This window comes from Anabas testudineus, chromosome 11 (assembly GCF_900324465.2).
Source record: "Anabas testudineus chromosome 11, fAnaTes1.2, whole genome shotgun sequence".
Classification (NCBI taxonomy): Eukaryota; Metazoa; Chordata; class Actinopteri; order Anabantiformes; family Anabantidae; genus Anabas; species Anabas testudineus.
Window position 1 is genome coordinate 2,529,106 of NC_046620.1, and position 18,746 is coordinate 2,547,851.

The window sequence follows — 18,746 nt, forward strand, 5'->3', positions numbered from 1 at the left end:
ACAGCTGACATGAAGATATGAAACTTACTTGTTTGCCCCAATTGTTCACTCTCTGGAAAAATACAGCAATTCTGGGAAATTTAGAAAAATGGTCACTTAGGACTCAAAAAGCAAACAAGGAAGGATGAGGGAAAATGACTTCACCAAAAAAAGTACTTGCTTGCAAAACATCTTGGTAAAGGCATCAGAGATTGAATATTATATTTCATATGACATCACATAGTGGAAAAAAAAAGTTTTGGCTAACATTCCTTCTCTTCTATTCTTTTCCTGCCAAATCTTTCCAGGAGGCTGAAGGTGAGCTGAAGTTGTCTTTATTATATATGTCTTCAGAGAACGTGACAGACAGCCAGACATGAGACGGTGTGAAATATGATCCCTGAGTGCAGGGCAAGTACAACAGACATGAGGAGTTCTGAGATCCTCGGCACGTAAAGGGTTAGTCATAGTCGTCTCGCTAACATCCTCTACCTCTCTGCTTGACTGATGTGAGACGTCAGTATGACTAATTTCAAAGCACCTTATTTCCAAGTTTACAGTTTATTAAAAGGGACATATACGCGTGGTTGGTTGTTTATTAGACAGGTTTTAATTAAAGTTAAAAATGAATGCATTTTGATGCAGAAGTATAATCAATTCTTACTTCATGATGGTATAAAACAGTATGGATCAACAGTACCACAAACTCAATCTTCCACAGTGATCGCACATTTGACTCAGTACCTCTCCAAGTCACCAAACGCCAAACAAAAACTGAACATCATCACCTTCTTGGAGGGGGATTTAATGCTGGACAGTTGTATTAGACCAACCCTGTCCCCTACAATATACATTCCTTTGCAATAAAACTAAAAAGCAAGTTTTTTGAGGAAAGTATTGTGCTGGATGGATTATGTTCCAATAAATTAGTTTTATATCAACTTGCTGTTTGTGTAAATAAATGAAATGTCTGTATTTGGGTTGCCGAAGTGTTTAACTGCATGTTTGTAAAGAAGAATGTTAGTAATATTTAAATTCCTCAGAAGATTGAGGCGAAGGAGGACGACACCTACAGTACATTCCTTCTGACTATGACCAAATCCAGGTACCTGAAACCATTAGACAGACATATATATTTTTTATTAGACTTATACTATTCATAATTATACTGTACATCTCATCATCAGTCATCAGTCTGTTAGAACTCTAGTAAATGCCTCAGTTTGAACTAGTTTATGATTATATTAATGGTGTACCACATGGATCTGTGCTTGACCCCCTTTTATTCTCTCTTTGTATAAATTATTTAGGCATTTAGGCAGATAAAATATAACAATAATAAAATATAAAAATAATAATAATAACTGATACTTTATTAATCCCCTTGGGGAAAGTCTTTGTGGACAGGCTGCCCCCCTTAAGGCCAAGGGTTCGAGGTTCAGGGTCTTGTCCAGGGACATGTGGAATCAAACCACCAAGCCTTTGCAACTGTTCCACAGTTCATTTTATTCAAATAAACCTCATATTGAATGCAGACAAAGCTTGGTTGCTGCCTCCTGGTACCCAGTGCTTGATGATGACTTTTATACAGTATACACTTTATATGTAGCACTATGTTCTTCATCACACTGCATTACTGCACTTTGTTGGTGTATTTTATCCAATATTTATATTTATCATATAGCAATTTTAGAGAAATGTCCATTATGTATTTAGTTTAGATTTAACCTTCCAATGGTTGTCTTAGTTGCTTTTTATCTCTAGCATACAAACAGAGATGGAAAAGAAAGCTATTTCTAGCTCTAAACACTTCAAATAGTTTGTAGAAGGGAATTAAATGAAGAAACTTGGCTGTAGTGAATACACACTTTTTCTACTGTGCATTCAGCAGGTTACATGTAAACATCAGATTATCATTAAAGATTAATTGATAGGAAGCAGGAAGAAACGGGTAATTTAACTGATTTCTATCTGCAATATTCGTGTTAAGACATGTTGAAACTTGTTCAAACATGTTCCATGTGCAGATCTGCTAAAGCAGTTGTTTGTTGTTCCGCTTGGTAATTTTAGACTTTAGGACATCTCTTGGGAATGAATGCTCTGAATGGTTGGCCGTGTGTAGTTAACACAGTCCTTTGTAATTTGTCAGTAAACAACTATCTAAAAGAAATCATAGATTTTGTTTGACAGATACAAATTCAATTTCAGATTTTTATTTTGTTCATGAGGTGTTCATGTAATTGTGTTAAATGGTAATGTATAATAGGAGAATGTATGATATTAAGTTGAATTCTATTAGATGCAATATCAATAATCTTTGAAAACAATCTGCCGAAACTTAACTGTGGGTTTCTCTTGTTGTCTTTTTTTATCTCAAGCCTTCCAGCCTAAAATGACGCCCTCTACTGTAGTGACAGATTATGAGTATATACAGGCCAGATCGGCCAAAGCATAATAAAACAGAAAGGCCTGTGTTGAGCTTGTTCAAGCATCTTTTAAAGCTGAAAAACATGTATTTTGTTTTACTACATGTAATTATTCTGTATTATGCATACTTTCCATAGCTTGCTGTAATTAATCATTATATGTTTGAAAGATGCTGGTGATGAATATAAAAGTCCAGCTGTTTGCATGCCTTTGTATTGAGTTCCTGTCAATTAGTTAAAAATAGGCTGAGAAAATAAGATAGGAGAAAAATAAATACTTTGGGAGATTAAAAATATACTCCTAAATATTTCTCATAGCTTTCCTACCAAAATATCCTCCCAGCTCCTCAAGCTATGAACTGTGGTTAGTGAGTAGATATGTGTTTCAGAGAAAGAGTTGGTCTTTTTTGAAAGCACAACTTCAAGCACCTAATCAGGCAGTGCCAGCACGTAGTTCAGGTTTTAAGGATGCATGGTTAGCCTGCATCATGACTTTGGTAGCTACAAGCAATGCTGGATTACCCAGACCCTGGGTTTCCCACTATATTTAGCTAATTATTGTGTCCTTTCAGTTTCCAACAAAATAAAAGAGAAAACTAAACAAAAAAAACTTGCAAAGACATGCAAGCCTTAGATTTGATATGCATACATATCATTTTTACATTTTAAGTAGCTGTGATAATGAACCACTGAGTTGCTCAGATGGAAAACTGTGCATAGGTAATTTTTACTGTTGTTGACCTATATGACACTTGGAACTGATTAAATAAAAGAGACACGTAATCGTTATCAGTTGTCACCAGTCCAATAATAGTGTGTCAGAAAGGTTGGAAAACAGCACATAAAGTACCAGTAGGTCAGAAGATCACATCATCAAAATTGTCCTTCCCTGAAAACTCTAGTAGGTGTATTATTTATAACAAGAGTAAAAGTTCCATGATGGAGGTCACGATGTCAATGACCTGTTTGTTTCCCGTTTTAAACAGACCAGCGTTCTCACATTTGTTATGTAACCTAAACCATGATCTTTTGATAAACCTAAGTCATTTCCGTATCTACAGTAAACCACGGTGACAGGTGCGTAATATTAGCCTACCGAGCAGACTTGGAAAAACAATCATGTAAGATGTGAGCACTGTGAAAAGTCCTAAATTCCTAAAACTTCGAAAGTACTGTGAAAGTAAAAGTTCAATTACTGTTAATATGTTGAAAATGTAAATATAAATTCAGTAAAACTACTAAAGAATAAATCTACTCAAATAAGGAGAAGGAGGTGAAGGTTTCCTGCAAGAAATGTGTGTGATAAGAAGTTGGGGGAGAAACAGGGAGACTCTGGAGGAGGACTGCTACAACAGGCTGCTTGGAAATAGTTGGATAACATTGGGTTTGAACTGAATCTGCGGTCAGGTAAAGTATAATAACACATTACTGATAAAGGAGACTCAACAATGACCCCGCCGCACCAGTAGGGTACCTTTGATACAGAACAGTGAAGTGTCAATTTTGGCTTCTTCATGGGAACTTTGCAGGAGTTACTTAAAAAAAACACTACATAACAATAATTATTAGGAGACAGGGTTCATTTTGGAGCAGCAACCCTCACCTGTTGCTCCTGGCATGTGAGAAAATGTTATTTTTGAAATGTAAAACCAGCTTTGTGTTCATGACGAACTTAAAATTTCTCAGGAAAGGGAAAAAGAGACACAATAAGTGATGACAAATCAGATAACTGTAAAAACATCTGAGCTGTAAAGACACACAGACAGTGATGAAACATAACATTCTTCCGTTGTAGCTGGAAAAGTTTGAAATGCATAGCATACTTTTCTATATATGATTAACTTCCTGGAGGAGAGCCTTGAATGAGATCAGTGTCATGTTGGGGTCTCAGACAGTACTCTCACATACTGGAGAAATTCCACAGGAAGCACTGACACACCAATTACTTCAATTTTAGCTTTGATTTCATGCTTCAGTCACTGTCTATAGGGAGATCTGCTGTGATGCTGAATTCCTGCCTAATGTGATGGTACCAATTTAGTCTGTGGGTTAGAAACAACCAGGCTAGAGAGTGTTTGATCCCTAAAAATAGTCTGATCTGGGTCAAAACAAGCACGGGCAAAGTGCCAAAATGTGTCTCTTCATGCTTTTTCTAAGGTTTATCTGAGGAATATAGCTAAGTATATTTGGTACTCTACTTGGTACTACTGAACAATCAGATACTTCTGTCCCACATCTAGGAATTTTACAGGTCACTGCAGTTACCTGCAGACTATTATTTTAATTATTATGCCTCTTGATGCAACAGCTCCTCTGGCCTTGAACCTGGAAGACTTCCTGTGGGCCAAACTATGACTAAAACAGTTGCAGTTTAATAACAGTTGGACAGTATACTGGGCAGTTTCTGAAATCCAACAGTACATATTGGAGCCAGAGCCTGATCCAGAAGTCCACAAACAATTTTTGAAAAACAAAACCTGGAAAGTGTCCTGAACAGATAAAGGCATTGCTTATCTATCTGTTGCTATCAATGGTTGTCTTATGGTTTTGTCTTTAAGAAAAGTGAAGTTGATGGTCACATCACAAAAGTATATGTGACATCAGAACAGGAAAAGTACAATATGACCCTTTTAATGATCTTAGAAATCCAACTGAGAGAACCTGCCCCTTTTTTCAGTCGAGACTTAGCCAGGATGGCAGTTCAACTCACGGAAACACGAATGGAGTTCCTGAGATACAGCGTTGACAAGAAAAGAGACAAACATGAGACCTCGACCTTTGACTGCTGACCACTAAAATCTAATCCGATCATCCCTGAGTTCAAGTGGACATTTGTGCAAAATTTGCAAATTGTGCATAAAGAAATTCCCTCAAGGTTTTCCAGGGAAATCATAAGACTGAGACAGATGGACGGATGTTCTGGACGGACGAACAACCCAAAAACATGCTTCCAGCTGCAGCACTCACTACAGATGCATAAAAAACAAATTATTTTAAATCCTGTTGGAACGAGATGCTGTTGATAACATGAATGTACAAGTCAGGTCCAGATTTTCCTCCACATGTGCTTCATAAATAAAGTGAAAAGAAAAAATTCTGAACTGTTCAGGCCTTGATAAGTTGAGTTCATGTGAAGATTCAAGAACAGAAGCACTTCAAAAACCTAGTTTCTGACCATTTTAAGAGTCATTATTAAGGAGTCTACCATCACGTTGGTGTGATCCGATATGACTAGTTCAAGACCGATTCAGTGACTCCTAAGGTCTAAAAATCTACACACTAGTAGAATAAAGGTATCAAATGGAGACAATACTCACTTATCGTGAACTCAAGAGGTAGTTAGTCCATAATGATACATCATCATTTATTATACTGCATTTGTTATGAAGACCCTCTCTGGTAAAATAATCCTTCAACATTTAATCATGTGATATTATGATATCAGAGGCTCAACTCCATTTTGCTGCTAATGCACACATGCACATGCTGGTTTTAGTGCAGATGTTATTTTGCATTATTTCACTGTTTGTTTGGTCTTCTTTCATCTTCAGACTTGCTTAAGATAAAAGAAGCAGTCACTTTCTGTGTGCTCATAAAAAAAGAAAAGAAAAACCTGCAGCCGTCAGTCATTTGCATGCTGCCTCCCCCACTATCCCATTCACTCCTGCATTCCTCACATTCCTCCATTCAGCAGAGGTCAGAAAAGAGAGAGGAAGAGAGACAGAGAGGGGGGAAATGATAAAAAGTAGAAGATATCCGGATGTGGGTGGTAGGGGAAATGATGAAACAAGCAGGCCTGAATGTGAAAACTCCTATTGAGGACAAGCCCACCTCAACCCCTCCCAGAATTGGCACATAAACTGAAGCACGCAGCCTCTCCATTACCCCATATGGCTGTTTTTTTTTCTGATGACAAAAGGAAAGTGTGCGTGTCTGCCCTACAACCGTCATGACGTGCTTTCCTGTGTTTCACTTGTCCAAAGTTCAGCAGTTTATTTGATGTCACACACAGTGATGATGCTGATGGCAGTAACATATACGTTCGTGTTTGAAGAGGTTGTCTTCTGTATCCTGGTGGGTGGAGATTTAATTAAGTAAAACCATTTCACAAGAAGCAGGAAACTAGTAGCTTCTTGGAAACATTGTAATATCAGTCATCAGATGCAGTTTTTACCCACTGATGATGCAGCTTTAAAATAAGCCAAACTTCTGTTTAATGACTTAAGTGAGCATGATGATGGAGCTCAATTGCTTACAATTGAGAGTTTTCTGCTGACACTCACTGACCTAAACAGAACAAGTATGTTGTGATTTATTGAACAGAAGTTGAATATGCTCATAGTGCCACATGGACAGTTGTTTTATTGGCAAGTTGACCAAATACTATTCAAAATCTACTCAAGTACGATTCATGGCATTTTATACTAACAAAACCTGATCATGCTAGAGTTTCTCGGTGCACCAATAACAATGATCAAGCAATAGCTTTGCCCCAATATTTAATTCTTTGCTTAAAAGATAACTTCTGCGTAGCCCTGTATATGGACTTTTCCTGGGTTGTTTCTTCCCAAACATTTCTGAAAGCAAACTTTTTAAATATGTCAATCTGAGAAGCACCTGATCTAACTGGTAAGTGTTGGAAGACACGCAAAGAACACTGTTCTGGGCCAGTACATGACAGCATGACGGACGTGCTTAACAAATGGGTTTGGCATTTGTTCCAAAGTCAAGTTAGACCAAAGTCAGTCTAAGAAATGTGATGTACAATATTTTAAAGGTAGGTCTTGTAAAACCTTGGCAGTAGGAAGTTCCCTGATGTTGATTCCTATCAGCCAAACGCAAGTAGTTTCCGTGGCTCAATATTTAGTTGCACCTTATCAACTTTTTATCACCCAGAAGCTTCACAAGAAGAAGCAAAGTACTAATTTTCCAATGAAGCAACGATTAAAAATTCTCAGAATTACCTTGTTAAAACAACATATAGTAGATGTTTGATAAGCGGCAGATTGTCTTTCCATTAGCTTGTTGTTGCGGCATTTTTGTGAGTACCTGTGAATTTCCAGCAGCTACAGAGAAGTAAAACCAAAAAATCATTTGCGATTACTAAATGTTTAAATACACAACCATTTGCAAACAAGTTTGCAATATTAATTTGAAAATGTGATAATATGTCAGTGTTGAGAAAAAACTGGTTTGAATAAAACTGCAATAGGTTAACCAGGAGTCAGACAAACTTTGGATGTTAGGATCAGATAGAACACAACAAGCTCTAAACACTACACAAAAATATCATTATCAAATACTGTCATAATGTCACAAACGTCCCCTGGTATCCACAGAGTAGCATCAGTGTTTAAGTGTGTGTCCACCTGCATGCAGGAGTCACCATTCACACTTTTAGCTCGGTTTTTGGTCTCCACCAACTCTTGAGAAAGGTATCAGGGTCTTTGGCTGCTTAATGTTTTAGAGTGAGAACAGAGACGGCGTGTGAGCCACGTTTATTATATACGTCATTCATCTCTCGAGTGTCTGACAGAACAAGTGAACAACTTCTTCAATCAGTCCAGTTGTCTACGCTGTAGAAAGTGTAAAGCTTCACACTTAACATGTGTAACTGCAGGAGTGAAATGAAAGCGTTGGAGTGTCTGGTATGGGCATACGTTGGCTGTTTGGTGACTATGGTTGATGACTCAGAAGATATGTCGTGTTCATACTGTACATGTCATAAAAGGGAACTTACACCTACAGTACATACAGTTCAGTACAGGACAGTGGACTGAGAAGCAGGTTTGTCTTTTACAGCAGGAGAAGAAAGAAGAAATGTAAGTTTGTCTTTCTCTGATACCTTCACAGATGAAATAGATTTTAATAGGATTTGATTTGTATTAAATTTTGCAGTTTTGTATCTGAGGATATATAGTTACGTCTATGTATATTTGTTTAGTTAAAGATGTTTTTGTGGAACCACCACTGGTTACTTCTAATGAAGGACAAAAAAACAAGCAAGGTGGTGGATTGTATGTTAACCTACGGTGGTCTGGTGGTTGGCAAACAGCTTTAAGATGCATTACCTGGAACTTCTGTTCAATTGGTTCTCTGTACGTTCATCAATAAGGGCGGATCCTTTTACAGTCTATTCGACACATTATATTGATTACAGTGTCACTATCTGGGCTGTGGACAAACTGAGATACAGAGAACTTAGACAAACAAAGCTTCACTTATCATTACTCACCATCATTTTAACTAAGAACTGACGTTAACATTAAAATCTTAACTCCTCAGAATGTCATTAGCATAACCTCAATTTCCAGAGAAAACGATCTATGCAGTTTTCAGTTTGTTTTACGCAGGATGTTGTCCAGCCAGAAAATTTAGAAACATTAAAAAAAACTATTTCAAACTCTAGAAATTCCATGTGGGTAAACAGGCAGTGAAGGTGTCAAAAGGGGATGTGTGTGACGACTTATTAAACCACAAAGTTTCCTTCTTGTTAAGTCTGTGTTAGTTTTATTGATTTACAGGACGCCAGCCTGGGAGCTTCCCAGTATGACCACTTTCACTGCTAGACAAGGAAGAATCTTCAGTTTGTCATTATTCATACATTTATCATTATTACTGTGCCGCTGGGAGGTTGCGTCATTTGTTTTGTATGGCACAACACGCTTCACTTATCTTTTTCCTGACACCATTTTTAGTTTTTCCAGTCTCCGTTTTTGTGCAAATAAAGATACACACGGGATAAAAAAAGCAAATAGACAATGTTTTAGTGTCTAAATCTGTATTTATCATATGAATAAATGCCCTTTTCTTCTTGTTGAGCTGTCATTGTTCTTACTTTCTGGCTTTAAGCCCAGTGTTTTGTGTGAACATGAGACAAAAGGAGTTTTCATTTTCTAAACTAACTCTAGTGAAACAAAAGAAGAAAGTGAGGTGTTGATGTTCATAAGCAGGAGGAGACGAGGAAGAAGAGAAGAGAGTTGCTCAATTTGGTGTTTTCTGTTCATTTTATTTATAATTTACTTCATTCGACTCACCTACACAAACAAAGAGATCTGAGGCTGTATCAGATGGGGGGGGCGTGGGGGGCGCTACAGCACGGGAAGGGGGAGGTTGTGGCCTGTGCTCCGTGGGCTGGCGATGATGGCTGATGACTCAGGTGATGTGTCATACTCGTACATGCTATAAAAGGGAACTTTTACATTTTGTCTACACAAACACACACACATACAGTGGACTCAGGAGGACGTTTGTTTATTACAGCAGAAGAAGAAAGATGAAATGTAAGTTGGTTTCTGATACTTTCACAAAGTGACTGAACATGTGTGGGTGTTGTGTGTGTTTGTGTGGAGGAGGGGGGGGCTTCACTGCACGTGCTCTTTGCTTTTACTTTCAGCTTTAGTGAGTCTGGAGGAGAGTGAGTGAGACAATGAATGAATGAATGAATGAAAGTGGGATTTCTTTTCTTTTTTTGGGCTCTAACACATTTTTACAATGACGCAATTTAAAGGGTGGTTCAAATTCCATCAGCAGCATGAATGTTTAAGGTCAGTCTGGGGTGTAACTGGGTGTTTTAGAGGTTTCCATCAGCAGTTTGAAGCTGTCAGCTATATTACTGTTATTTAAGAATCTGTGTTACTTTATGTTTATTTGCCTTAAGGTTCATTTAGCGGATGCTTTTGTTCAGGGTGGTGCTGAATCTGTGCATTTAGAGAAACAGACAGAAATCATCCCAAACTGTGAGTGTGCTTAAAGTAGAGTCTGAATCGGGATGTGACGTAGTTACGTTTGTACACGCCTTTTCTACTGTAGGTCGAAATGTCATTCATGGTCGGCGTTGACTTTTTACCGATCCGTCTGTTTATTTATTTGTTAGATCTAGTCGTATTCTGAGCTTTAGTTTAGTTTAAAAGCAGGCAGCCTTATTCCAGGGGCACACACCTGTACTGTATGTCATATATGTTTATCTGGCATCAGATTAGTGAGACTTAGTTTTAAAATGTTTGTCAGTAAACTAAGTTTTCTAAAGTGAATCTCGAGCTGCTCCATGAGCTTCATGCTTTAATGGTCGACCCGTCATGATGTTGAATCAGGGTCCTGTATTATGGCGTCACATTAATCAACTCATGTTCTCACGTTAACCATTATCAGGCAGATATTTTGCAAAAGAAGATGACGCGAAACATAAACAGGAGGTATGAAACACTGAGTGTGTGTCTGTTAGAGAGAAATGAGTAAGGTAGGCAGACAGTGATTTCATCATTGCACATCCCCACTTACTGTAATGTAATTTGCACAGTCACTGTGCAGAACTAAATTACTGATCGATTTACAGCAGCAGTGAGTCAGCACTGACGGCAGTGTGTCTCAAGTGGCCAAATGTGGTGCTGCATCCATCACAGCACATGTCAACACAACTGCTGACTCGGGTGATACCACAAAACTCTGGCTTTGATTCAGCTGCAAACAACATCAGGAGATATTTGAATGATAAATAACAAATGTTCATCGTGAACATTCTCTATAGAGGTAATCACGGCACAGATGCACACAGCAGCAGCTGAGATGATAAATAAAACAAAAACCAAAGTGAGTGCTTGTGCTCTGAGGGTCTGAGCTCACATGAGAGATCTTTTTCCACCAGTATTAGAGCTATTGCAAAGTTTTAATCCACGATGGTGCAATAGTTGTGAAACCTTCCCACAGCCTAGAAAAAGCTATTTTTATCTGGGTGACGTCACGTCAGTGGATTCAAGATAAACAAAGGGAGAAAAGCAGCTTTCACTGGAATGAATGGAGTGCCAAGTAGGAATCTGACACCCAGGTCTTGCACTGCAGTACTGTATATCCACAGGATAGATGCACACAACAACATACAGCTGCACAAGCTGCCAAAGTTAGTGCTTAATTCCTGGGAATCACGCCACTTCCTGCTAACTGCTATGAAATGCCAGCCTTACAGTGCCTTTTTCTAGGAAACCAGTGGCCTTAGTTCATTAGTATGAAAACAGACTTGAAGAGACTTGAAGGTTGCTTAAGCAGCAGGTTTATTTGAGCTTTATGTATTAACCACAAAGTTGAAGTCAAGGCTGAGCAAAACATATTCGTGATATTGCATGCTTCCTATTGCAATTCAACGTGTTAATAGCGTAATTTAAAAGTAGAGTTTAAAAAAATTATATACAATTAGTCACCAACCTGTCAAAACATGATCCTGGTTGCTTACTGTGCTATGCCAGTGGGAAAAACAACCTGGCTTTCTCTTTAAATAACATCAATGTTTTTAGGAACCACATCACAAGAAGACAGCTGCATTTATTGATCTTAGTATTACTATCTTAGAAAACTGGCATTGGCAGCAAACAACAGCCCATTTAAACTGATGTGTGATGTAATCCAGGTGAAGGTCATCCCACGGTGTTCTTCAGTGACAACCGGACGTCTCTGAAGTTACTGAAGACGTTTTCAACTTCACTCCACTTGAACTAGAACAGCCTGCATACACATTAACAGGAGGATTTGGATAATGTCATTCCATCTAACGGGCATTTGCTTTTTGCATTAGTCTCATAACTATACATCACATAGGTTTATTAAGTTACACAACAAAAGGTCACCAGTTTACCAGCTAGTCTTCAAATGTTATTTGGTGACTTTTTATTATTATTTTTCAAAAACATTTACTTGCATCTGCTACAGTGAACAAAAATATTAAGGTTTCAAGCTGTAAATACAAAGAAAGACCAAAAAGACATTAAAAAGAGAAAGTGCAGAGTTCGGCTCATAGAAGAAATCATCAAAATAAGAGATACAAGGTGAAAAGTTAGCCTTTACATTTGTTAGGTTGTTCTTTTATTGTGAAAGATGCTGACAGTGCACATGCCAAGCGCTTCCTGCCAGACGTGGTTCTCATTTTCTCAGAAGTTCATCACAAGTTTTTGAGAGTAAAAGTAAGAAGGCGTTCACTGTGTCAAAGAGAAAATACAGGAAGCTCCAGTGTTTCTGTGCCCTGCATGCAACATGACTCAGCAAAAAAGAAACGGACACAAACTAGAACGGAAGCTGTGGGAGATGCAGCATGCGTGAGGGTTGATGTTGAGTGTGTGAGCCAGCATGTGCTGACAAAATGATCCTCCTGCTAAGTACATCAAAGACGAACCATTCACTCTGCTTCTTAAGCAACTTTGTTATTACTGTAGTGCTGTCACAGCTGTTCGCTCTGCCAAACGCATGAGTGTACACTACAGTGCTGGGGGATGTTTTTCTATTTGACGGGTTTTGCTGATGTTTTCCTCAGTAATTTTCCAAAGGTCTTATGAAGTTATTCCAGATTTCTTGTTTGTGTCCAGACCTGACAGGATACGGACACGAAGGCTGCAGTGCGTGTACAGACACAGTGACGTAAGAACATGTACTGGATGGGGTTTGTTGGCAGGAAGCCTGCAACGCACTTATTCACTGGCCAGATTTAAATGCTCGAGTGAAAATGAGCTGCAAGTGAAAGTTTGTGTGTTCTCACTTAGTGGTCTAAAGGGATTGAACTCATTGGCTCTTTGATAGGTGCAGTTGAATGCAAAGCAACATACCCACTGTAAGATTCATCTTTATGAGGCTCTGACTGTTTCAGCGGGGAGTTAACGCTTACAGTGCGTCATGCGCTCACTTTCCTTGATGAGAGGATTATTCTTCAGACGTATTCTGCATATTGAAATCCAGACATGACCTCTAATTAGTAATGAGAGATTACTTTGGAGCTGCTCCTGTTTCCCTGCCCTACTAATGCTGGGAAAGGCTGCAGCTGCCACATGACCTTGAACGGGAATCAACAAATTAAAAAAGAACTATGACAGAGACAGAGACACTTTACAGTGATGGTCCTGGAAGCAGCCAGTCAGAGTGACTTTACAGTAAAGACATCAGTCAAGATCTTCCCTTTGTTCCTAAGTCAATCGATGGCCGCCCGTCGCAGCAGCTCCTCTCTTCTTGTGTTGTTTCTGTTAGTTCTGTTGTTTATCTTACACCTGAACTCCACCAGGAGCTGAGGAGGCATTGATGGAGTGGAGGAGTCGTTCGCGCTGATCACGGACCAGATGTTCCTTCAGACATGGCTGAAGGAACGCGGCCGTGATTCACTGTAACTGGACAGTTTTCAGCTGGTGAAAAAGAAATGACAAACAAAGCCCCGCTACCGTCGGACTTCTTGGTCTCTATAATTTCCAATTAGCTCAAGTGACCTGGATCACTGCAGGCTGAGGTTGTTCAGGTCATTAAAGCAGCAACGGCACCTGTTTATTTTGGTGCTTTTCTTTTTGCTCATGAACTTACAAACGTTATCCCACCTCCCTAATCGCATATTGTTATAATAACTATCAGTGATAATCTATTGCGCTTTTTTATACTATTTCATACTATTGTTTTAAAGTGTGCTTTTTAAAGTCTCCTCAGTTTTTAAGACCTTAACCCTCGTCATCAACAACAGACTTTGCTTCAGCTCCATTTATTCTTTGTAAAGTTCTGCAAAAACATACAACTTTTCTCAAACTAATGTTCCCAAGGTCAAAAATCAACATTTGTTAAGGTAAATTATTAAAGTTTGAGCACAGTAAAGAACATGGAACACACTGGTTGAGTATAGTACATTAAATTAGTAACATCACTTGCCAAGTTGTCTTTAACGATAGCACCTTTAGAACAGAAGTGGACGGGTTTTCCCCACAGTGACCTCTGCTCCTGAAAAGAACCCGTAAAGGATTTACTGCTGTTGGTGTTCGAGGAGCAGTAAAAGTGTTTTAAGTGCAGCTACACTCATGACAAAGTGGATGTTTTCCCTCCAAAGAGCGCAGCCTGGAGCGTCCGCCTGCTGATGTCACCGCAGTGAGATTAATGTGAGTCACACTCCACCAGCTCCCTGCTCCTTTTCCAGCAGGAGGCCCAGAGCAGGCAGGGAGAAAAAACCCACAGCATACCAATCATTCCTTAACCCTGATCTAACACTAACGGACAGTTCTTCTCTTTGTTACCCTGGATTATGGGATTTTTTAAGTTGTGTACACCAGAGGACACATTTTCAGACATGAACTAATCTTCATTTAAGTGTTATTTCCTTGAACAGACATCATCACTGATAAAGACAGCAGAAGAGGCTGAGATTAAACAAACCGCAAATGACGTGGGGAATTTTTTTTTATTCTCACATTGAGAATAAGAAGGAGTTTCAGATAAACAGACAAATAGACTCGATGATTCCTTCCCATGGATTAATTAAGCACAGGATGCTTACACAGAACACATTTACACATGCCTGCCTATAATGCATGGACCTCTGGTTTGTTTTTTTGATCTGAACAAAAATAATCCTCATGCCTAATTATGTAAATAGGAAGTCAGTGTCCTTAGTTTGTTTAAAAAACAACTTTAAGATTAAAGCAGAACTTATTTTTTTTAAATAAAAATGCATGAAATAACATGGTGTGTTTCTCACAGGAACAAACCCAAACACAGATTTAACACTGGTGGTTTTACTGCCACATATTCTGCTTCATTCATCTAATTAATAACGCTCTTGCAGCAACAGGCAGCTGCTTTCAGTCCCTGGTGTTTGAGGTGGAAGTCATACATGCTTCAAAGGATAAGACTCGATCCTGTTGCCTTCTAAACGTGATCACTGGTTAATGTAAGGAGGTGGAAGGCAACCGAGCACACAGCCATCACACTACAGAGCCAAATGTGACTCCATAGCCCCATTAGGTTTAGATAAGAAAAGGGAAAGGTTAGAGAGAGAAATTCTAAAACTAAATAAACATTATTCAAAAGTAAAGCTTTTTTCTACTTAGTCAGATCATAATATTTCTCCAAACCCACTCCGTAAAGAGCTGGTGTTAGAACGTTACTCCACATCCGTACACATAATACATGAGGTTTCTCAGCTCAGTCCTTTATTTGAATCACACCAAGATGTCTACAGTCAGGAAAATGGAAACGTTTCACTAAAACTAAAACTATCAATGAAGTTAGTTTAACCAGGTCATCTTCAAACAAAAGGGTCATGGGTTATGTAACATGTCTGAGCTGACTCATAATCTAGTGTTTGTGTTTCTCTGAAAAATAAATTATCAGTCTCCAGAGATCTGCCTGTTTCCTCCTTTGTCAAGTTTGCTCTCAGTAAGTCAGCATCTGACCTATTTTGGTGTCTACACACTTGTTCACATCAAAGAACTTGAATCTCTGATCTGAACCACCGCTCTGATCTGATTTCTTTGAATGACTGTTCGTGTCTGGATCACAGGACACAGTTTGCACTATATGTGATACAAGAACACGTATAACTTTAGATTTCTGATCACTATCAGCTTCGGTCTTAAATCAAAACCAGTTTGCTGTTTTGGTTTGACCCCAATGCTTGTTCTTCTCTCTGTAATCAATCCTCAGGCAGGTTGTGCTTGTTGCAAAGATAAATGTTTTCATACTGTTGTGACAAATACATATTGAAGTATTCACAGAAACAGATGTTTCAGTATTACTTGTATTATGAATTGTGGTCTAGATTCAGGTTGGAAGTGAAGGTGTGTGTGTGTGTGTGTGTGTGTGTGTGTTCATGCAGCTTTGTGGTTTTGTTGCTGATTCACACACAGTAAGTCTGGGAAATAATCTGAGCTAATTGACTTCCTGCAGCAACATTAATGCAGAACAGCAGCCACGTGTTGGTTCAGCATCGTTTTGAGTGAAGCTATAAGAACTGTGAGCCAACACAGCTGAATGTCTTCTAGTTGCATCATTACCTGTACCCTTCAACTAATGGTTTGGGTTGAGTACCATTAGTGCCAAAGAAATCACAGAGCAGATGATTTGACTTCAATCAATCAATCAGCTGCTCTCACCAACAGGTGTAAGTAGTTACCCGTAATCAGAGGCATCCTCACATCTGCCTCTCTGGAAATCTCACAAGGCTCCTTGCAACATTCACATACCATAAGTGTAACAACAAATACATTCACACAACTGTGCACAAATTGCAGATTATGCATGTATTGTTGTGGCTCAGATGGACAATTTCAAAAACAGAATATCTCCAACTGCTAAAAACAACAAAAGACTACAGACTGAATATCTAAGGTTCACTGCAATGACAAAAGTCTACATTAAGAAAAGTGATGTACAAGTTACAGGAAAAGCCGCAGGTAGTCAAATCGTAATGTCTTTGATGATTACGGTTTGTAAAAACCTTGTTTAAAGAGATACTGCATTGTACACAGTGTATGTCTAACACTGATTTCATCATGAATTAACAGAGTATGTTTCTTGTTTCATGATGCTTTAGGTAATAGTCTCCATGAGTGAAATACTTCTTACATAAATAATTAAATAAATTAAGTAACATCTTCTCTTGTCTTTACAGTAAGTCCTAAGTCCACCCCTGGTCTGCTCCACCTGCTGCTACTGGCTGAACTATTTGTCACTTCGTCGTCTCGTCCCACTCACAGTCCCTCCCTGTACGGCATGTTTGGATCGATGATTGCTCAAGTGGAGAAGCTGATTAGCATATGCAAAAAACTTCATGGTCTGGTAAGACTTAAATTCACATTGCATTAATTAACAGTGTTATTAAAAATATTCCATCTGTGCGGTATATACAGTCTGAAGTTGTCAACAATGGGCTAAACGTTTCCAGCAGTAGGGGTGCAAAGTAACTAAGTAGATTCAGTCAGTCAGTGTGGTCCACACCGTCCACCAAATGTTCTGCACTTACTGTACTTAACTTGGCCCCGTGAACACATTTCTTCTTCTCCCCTGCTGTTTATTGGAGCTGGCTGCTTCAGGCTCCACCCTTTCATCCCTACATATACTGTAGTCAAGTTATTGTCAGATTATACGGTCTGTTGGTGGTGGAGCAGAAACCCCACTCGTTTGTCTCGTTGTGTCTTTACACTAAACCTTTGTCTCTGTTCATTTTTCCAACAGTCAGATGAGGAACTCTTACAGTTTGTGAGTGTGGATCACAGACTTCATGGTCTTCCTCGTCTACAGCACACTGCTGGTCATCTCAGCTCCCTAAAGGTGACGTTTTGAGATTAGTGCTTCATCATGAAGTCTTCCACTAGCTTTACAGAAACACTCTGAATGTCACCTGCATGTAAACTGACCGTCTTTATCATCTCCACAGGTGAACGAGTCTCTCTCTCAGCTCTACTCGGACACTCAGTCCTTCAAACTGCACATGGACTGGTTGAAAACGGCAAAAGAAAATGTCAGTTTGCCCTTCAAGTCAGCTGAGGATGCCAGCACTCACCTCCTGCGCCTGTCAAATCTTCTTAATGCGTCTCTTAATCAGGTTAGCAAATGATTTTAACACATTAATGCATCAATAATTATAATTTGGTGGTCTCATATGTGGGCCTATCACTGTTCTTTATGATTAGTTTTACATTGTGTACTCAAATATAATAATATAACGCTTTTTATAATACTTTTAGAAGTGCTTCATTTGTTCTATGATGCGTTTGCACCGTCCTTGTTGTCAATAACATTGTCCTTCTGTCTTTAGATCAGTGAACAGGTTCCCCAGTCGCTGCCTCCCTCCCTCCCCGTCGTCTCCACAGCCTTTGATGCGCTCCGGTTTTCCACTGAGATCGCTGATCGGTTACAAATCTTCTGTAACTGGTCAAAAAGAGTCTTACGTTGTCTCCAGAGAAACTGTCACAGACATTAAGCCGCTGCTCGTGTCAGCCTGCTAAACCACTTTGATCTTGGGTGAGTTTTACCCAGCAGGGATTTGTAGCCGTGCTAGACTCTAGTGATGGATGAAACATCTCAACAGCTGTTGCATGGATTATATCTGAAGAATCAAATTTATCCTCCAGGTGTAAAATTGTGGAACTTAAATTTGTGGTCTCCAACCAACTATCTTCAAGAAGAAGCTACTTGGAATTTGAAAAATGGAAATGCATTATAATGACTCGACTGGTTACTGATGGAGGCATCTTAATGTTTTAATGAAAGTGTTGCATTCATTGACAGAGTCAAATAGGTATTTGGTGTGGAACAGTAGGCGTCTGGAGACCATGTGAGATGATCACACCATAGGCCCATGTGTAGTTTAGGCAACAAAAGCACTTTGAGTTAGTTTGAAGGCTAAAAAACACTGTTTCAAAAATTAGCCAGGCCACATTCTTAACGTGCTAATATGCTAAACTATGCAAATGGTTACCGATATACCTGCTTAGCATCCACATATTAGCATTGTCATTACTGTTAGCATTTATTAGCGCTGTTCATGCGTTTTCACACCTTAGTGCATTCGCTCTGGTCCAAATCACTTGATTAGTTTGTAAACGTGTAGCATGT

At 39.0% G+C, this 18,746-nt stretch overlaps 1 protein-coding gene across 1 annotated transcript; it reads left to right on the forward strand.

The window, feature by feature from the left end:
- Nucleotides 1-9,633: 9,633 nt before the first annotated feature.
- il11b (interleukin 11b) lies at nt 9,634-18,199 on the forward strand. Its single transcript, XM_026348037.1, has 5 exons — nt 9,634-9,688; nt 16,801-16,967; nt 17,364-17,459; nt 17,566-17,733; nt 17,947-18,199. The coding sequence occupies exons 1-5, from the start codon at nt 9,682-9,684 to the stop codon at nt 18,109-18,111; spliced, it is 603 nt and encodes a 200-aa protein (XP_026203822.1). The 5' UTR covers nt 9,634-9,681; the 3' UTR covers nt 18,112-18,199.
- The last annotated feature ends 547 nt before the right edge of the window (nt 18,200-18,746 follow it).